Source organism: Pinus tabuliformis, chromosome 3_2 (genome assembly GCF_031772625.1).
Source record: "Pinus tabuliformis cultivar Carrire ecotype Pingquan chromosome 3_2, CPIR1, whole genome shotgun sequence".
Classification (NCBI taxonomy): domain Eukaryota; kingdom Viridiplantae; phylum Streptophyta; class Pinopsida; order Pinales; family Pinaceae; genus Pinus; species Pinus tabuliformis.
The window spans coordinates 823,637,704-823,644,276 of NC_142302.1; the positions used below are offsets into that span (position 1 = coordinate 823,637,704).

Genomic DNA, 6,573 nt, shown 5'->3' on the forward strand with positions numbered 1-6,573 from the left:
TTTGCATATGGAATCCTTTAAGGAGGGAAATTAGCGTAGACCTACCTTTCCCCATAACTAATTTTGTCTACAGTTTAATGCCTTTTTCTTTAACTGTTCATCTCATTCAAGAAGTCCTCTTTCTTAGATACTGATAAACGACCTACGGATTAGGGGTAATGGCCTCAAAGCAGGTAATATGTCGAAAACTCAAAAGTTCTCAAGAGGTGCACTTGAATTTTTCGTCATAGGTATTGTTTGGTCACCTATAATAGGGTGGATGCCAATTTCAAAAGAACAAAAGAACAAAAGGAAAACCTCAACCAATGACATGAGGTATAACAACACTATGCTTATCTTTATTGTATTTAAGGTTGGGATGTATTTCAGTTTAAACTTATGACTGCAAGAGCAAGAAACCCTTCCAAAACTAGAACAATGATATATTTTCAATGATCGATGAGAATGATATGGATGTGTGGAACATGGAAACATACATCACTTTTCATTGGAATGAATGCCCATATTCACATTTGTTAGCCTCCAATTGATCTAGATAGTTTTGAATGATTTATAAGTCACTATCATACATATGCTTCACATAGGGAAACAACTTATGACTAAATAGGAAGGTGCTCATTTATTCTTGCATAGGTCGTAAGTGGATGCAAACAAGTAGTAAATGAAAGATAAGAAAGACCCCAAGAATCCATTAATGATCAAATCATCACCATATGCTTGGAAAAATGAATTTGATATATTTGGATGCAATTTGAAGCAGGTGAAACATATAAATGGGACAATGAACAAGGTATGAGAAAGGGAACAATATGGGGACTAAAGAGGCAACTAGGGACATGATGAGTGATGATATAGGGGGCTAGAAGAAAGTGGAAAGCCCAAATGTGGGAGAATGGAAATCTCTCTCCCACCCCAACCCCCTCATCGACAAACTAATCCAAGGCAATACAAGATACAATCATGCAAGAGGGATGAGAAGAAGGACCCCAAATACACCCGATGCAATAATATAGGAGGTAATTGAGAGTATGGATGCCAAATGCACTTCGATCCAATCATACAAAAGGTATGAGAGGAAAGACTAAATGCAAGGGAACAAAATGGAAGAGTTTGTTGGGGATGGAATGATCATTTCACAAATACAATAGATATATAGACACAGATATATGAATTTTCATTATATGGGTGTTGTTACTTATATAAGCTATGAAGTACGTTATTAGGTGTATGTTAGGAGGTTTCTATGGCATTTAGATTCTTTTAGGTCTTTAAATTTCACGGGGGAGTGTTGAGAGTGGGAGCTAATTGTGGGGGATAGAACCTATCTTGAGAGGCATCTAAACGGACGTGAGACACAATGCTTGTAACAACATCCCTTATTAAATGTATAGTTCTTTCATTCAACATTTAAAATGATCTTACTTAATCAACCTAATTAGAAAAGATCAAATATAAAAATAAAACCTTTCCTAAAATAAAATATAATTTTAGAACTCTCTACAAAAATTTATAATATGATAATTTTAACAAATTTTATTTTAATTATTTACATGTTTATAGATTTTTTTAAATATATAATATAATTACATTAAAACTATTAAAAAATATTAGAACTATTACCAAATTAAAAATAGCAATTTTATAATATTAAAATTTCAATTTTAATTAATATTAGTGCAAGACATATAATTTTAATAAATTTTATTTTAATCATTTATATATTTATGATTTTCTTTTAAGTTTAAAATAATAAAATTTTAAATTTAATAAAAGCAAATATCTGGATCTGGCAATATGGGCAACTGTTCCACGGTTTTTACTTGAAGCCTCAAGATGCAATTCCTGAGTCACACAGGTTTTTCTGGAATGATATAGCAATGCTTTTCTGGGCAAGAACCCACCAAAAGTTATGTTAGTTTTATTTTTTCTACATAAAATGGAATGCACTAGCTCAGTTGCTAAACAAATACGCAATGCATTAAGACATGACTGTCTGTGACTTTTCATTTGAGTGTCGCTTAAGAAGTACAGTTCAGCACATTATTACAACTTTTTAAATGCGTGTTCCAGGGATGCACGTATGCTCTATTTTCCGAGGTAGTTTGTCTCGCACCGAGGAAATTTGTGTGTCTCTCGTAAAGTCTGCTGTGGGGTCCAAAAGGAATTTGGATAGTTTCTCGCACATATTGACCGTTACACACACAAGGAATCTTGCCCATACGGGCCCTAGATTTCATTATTATTCCATTTATCTAAACCCATTTCCTAATATAAAACGCCTTTGATGTCAAGGAGGTAGGTGTAACCTTTCTGATTGTGCACGTAGTTAGAATCCCATGAATTTTAAGAAGGTATTGTTTACCTAGGCTTCAAATATGAGGGGAAATCTAATTTTTTATCAAATATTATAATATGGGTGTTTGAAGCCTTTGTCTGATAGTGGAAATAGATTTAACATCATCAAAATTTGGTGTGTATCTAAAATTTTAAATTTCATGGGATAAGTGTTTGAACCTTTTTTATAATTCTTTATAATGGCTGAAATAAATTTAACACCATAAAAAATTGCTGAACTCCCAACATTTTGAATCTTAATTGCTGTAACTCAAATTTACAAAAATTTCTGAAAAATACTCAAAATTTCGATGATTTTCAGGGAAAATTTGAAACCTCGGTGATTTTCAAGGCAAATATGATACTTATTAAAATACAATTTGTAAGAAGATAAAATTTCTGGCGAAAAGCATCATTCGACTCACTGAAGTGATGTGATGATGCCATGCCTGTTTGCATATGACGAAATTTAAGCATCGGACAAATCTGATAAAATGCAGGCGAATTTGATGTTTTGCCAGGTTCCAAACAGAAAACAGGAGGTATCACTAGAACCGTGTTGACATGGATGTGTAACGAAATTGCATTTAGATGAACTAGGTAGAAGATAAAACAAAATTTACAGAGTGGTGGTATAACTAAACAACTGATCACTTACATAAATTCAGACAATTTCATCTGCCAAACTCTATTTAATTTAAGGTGAACCAAGCATAATCTCAGTAGTTAATATAGGGTTAGAAAAATAGAGAAATAAAAAAATAACTACACACAACTTAAAACTGTGATATCTTTTATTGACTTCCATACATTTAGATCATACATTTAAATCATGACTGCAACTCATATATATCAAAAACAACAATTTATAAATTTAAATTTAGAAACTTATAATAACTTCGCAATAATATATGGAAGCATTACTTCCAAAAATAGTGTAGTGACTTATAATCCGAACTTCTATGCGGTTTCTTGAAATCTGTAGATGCATTCGGGGATGCCGAGTTTAAACCGAAAGAAAAGCAATCAACATATATGTTATATGAAAACCAAAATCCAAATAGTTGTAGCAAATCTATAAACTCATACTGGAAGTCTGCTTATGTGTGAAAAACGAGTAAGTTGAGTAGCGCATAAAACAGCCCGCCTCGAGACCTCGGCCTTCACTCTTGGGAGGACAGGTAAGTAATTGATTTTGAGCTTCAGTCATGCATCGTTGACAACTAATATGGGTAAGCGAGGGCCAACACTGAACGAGACCATATAAGGAGCCATCAATGGATCCAACGGCATAACCATTATTTTCAGAAGCGTTGGTTATGAGCTGCGCGGATAAGACCTGGGCTGTCTGTGCATCGCTGGAATTCGTGCCGGCACAATAAACGTAATTCCCAGGGTCCACATCCTGACTATAAAAGGTATTATTCTCATAGCGGAGAAGACAACCGTCCAAATGAACGCGAGCACCATTAGCTTGAGGACACACTGCTTTCGCTTGTATCGACGCTTCCTTCACGCATTGGGAGCACTCACCGGCGTTCAGAGACTTCCCACAAACAGCAAGACCATAGACAGGATCCGTTTTGCCAGAATCGATTTTCATTGAAGTAGCGAAGCCATCTGAAGAGAGATTTGAAATTAGTGATTGCAAAACAGAATCCAGATTGTCTGTAAACGCTGTGGGATTAACATACATGTGGGGCTGCACCCTTCTCCCACCAACGTAGTCTGGGGATCGTCGGCTGCAAGATTGACTGCAGTCATGATAGCTGCCATAGTAACCAGAAGTGGAAAATGAGCAAGTTCCACCATCAGTCCAGCCAATAACCAATATGGTTTGGGATTGGAACTCAACGTTGTGCTTATATTTCAAAAACTTTGAGGACGACTGGATGCCGTTGAAATAAAATTTACTCTCGAGGCAGCTTTGAATGGGGCAAAACATAAAAGTAATTTAGTGAACAATACCAGAATATTTGGATTTCAAACCACTTCACCAAATGTACAAACTGTATTGTGGAGAGACGGGTCACGGGAGCCCCTCATCCACATGTATCTTGCTTTTAGTCTTGCATGCTTATCACTTGTCTCTTCTACTTCCTCCAACTCATTATGTGATAATGGTATTTCCACTAAACTGGTGCACAGGATATTTTAAACCTCTCGCCTTGGTAATTGGAGTTCAAGCATATCGTGTTTGTGCTTTGTATGGAGTCCTCTTGGTGTTATGGTTCTAGAAGGGTTCCGGGTCAACATCAACGGTGAATGTCCATTTGTGCTACGGTTCTTGAGGTGTTCAATGTCAACGCAACGGTCAATGTCTACGGCGAACTTGTGGGCCAAAGTTGATGACTTAGTGGTTTCGATAGCATTTGCGGATCTAGAAAAATTGAGGACGTAGAATTTTAAATTTATTTTGAAGTGGGAAAAATTGATGACGTTCATCTGTTTTTTTTGTTTTTTTGTTTTGTTTTGTTTTTGTTGTGTATGTTTTTTATTTTTATTTTTTATTCTTTTATTTTATTTTATTTTATTTTATTTTATTTTATGTTTTTCGGTTTATATAAATTTTTATGTGTTGTTATATATCATATTTTTTTATAGTCAGGTAGGCTCACTGTGCTTATTAGTCCCTGCCATCTGGCAATGGCCAGGGACTATAGTAATCCGAATGGGTTGATTTAGCATTAATTCGAAGTGCTATTTCGGAGAATGCGTTGGTTAGAGCAAGGTTTTAAAATGCTCCGTGCCAGGATGACCAAAGTGTTCTGGTTTGCCATCTTATTTGGCCTCTTCCCGAGGCGGGAGAGGCCGGAGCTTAGGCTATTTTCCTTAGCCGTGTTTATTATTGCTAACCGTCAGAGGATTTCGTATATTAATGTTAGCGTTACTTAGCATTAGTTTGGATTCTTTGCAGTTTGAATTATTTGCAATTTTGGTTTGGGCATATTGGCAGGCAGGTGTTCTGCATGCATGTGCTGCAGTTGCCCGTGCATGGCGCAGCCGAGTACCCGCTTTCACTCTGGTGTCTACTGTCTTCTCTTTGCAAGGAATCGGTCGCATTTTGCAATAAACTATCTCTTCTTGTTTCCTTTTGCACAGTGAAATTTACAACAAAACTGCAACATCACTGAAGTTATTTTAATGTTTTGCAACGGTCTCTTGCAGAGTGGAGGATTTGGAGGAAACTTGTTCTAGGGAAACAACCGAGGTCGTACGCTAAGGTTCTTAAGCAGCCGTGGCCAGCCAACAGCTAGAGACAGATGCCCAGCTCACGATGCCGCAGCAATAGGAAAGCGCCCTAAGGAGAAAACCAAATTTGATTGCCATGAAGGGAATAACAAAAATGGCAATGGTGGAATGGCTGGTAAGATACTAATTTAGCCATCTTTTTGCTCTAACAACGTCATCGTTGGGCTTGAGATCCTTACCTTGTTTGAAAACCTTCACAGGAGTGGAAATCTCGTCAGCGGAATGCAATCTTTTCCTCGGCCTGTCTTTCTCTTGTTTCATGGTGAGAACTCCGCAGAGCACCGACTCCAAATCGCGGAAAATGGCGTCCGTGGACCAAAATTGCTTGATCGAGAGCCGATTTGCCTCAAATTAGGAAGCGAGATACTTCTTTTATGAGCCTGAAATGTTTTCAAACTTTTGCAAGAACTGAGCTCCATATGCTGGAGATTTGTCGGATTCCACAGGCAATCTGGAAGCATATTCGAATTTTGGCAGCATAATTAAGTGTCATATGCACAAAAAGGTATGCAACATTCTAGGTGTCTTGTTATTTGATTAATCTGAAATACTAGTGTAATTTTCTCAGCAGTTCCCTTTGAAAATGCCTAGAGTTTTAGATGATAAGGTTTAAAATTTAATGACTAATCAATGAGATTTCTCTGATATAAATACTAAACAATTTTTAGATGAGAAGCTGGCTACAATTGATTTGCATGCTGTTGCAAATATAGCTGAAAAACATGATAGACGGATGAGGAATAAGGACAGGCCTGATCGCCCCGTTTGGACTCCTCGTCGACGCTCTGATGGAGCTTTCGGTGCAGATGAATCTCAGCCATATATTTCTTCTGACTGCACACAGTTGTCATCCGATGTGGTAGTGCCCATAAACTGAATTTGTGATTTTTTTTACCAAATATGTGATTTAGACAACTCTGCTTTGCTTTTTTTCTGATTTCCCTGAAATCTTTAGCATTTAATTGCCCTTCGCTTAAAACATCACTA

General features: G+C 36.6%; 1 protein-coding gene across 1 annotated transcript; it reads right to left on the reverse strand.

Moving 5' to 3' along the window:
- Nucleotides 1-3,409: 3,409 nt before the first annotated feature.
- LOC149183204 (cysteine-rich receptor-like protein kinase 2) lies at nt 3,410-4,279 on the reverse strand. Its single transcript, XM_089414867.1, has one exon. It carries the CDS (start codon nt 4,277-4,279, stop codon nt 3,410-3,412), a length of 870 nt encoding a protein of 289 aa, XP_089270993.1.
- Between the last annotated feature and the right edge of the window lie 2,294 nt (nt 4,280-6,573).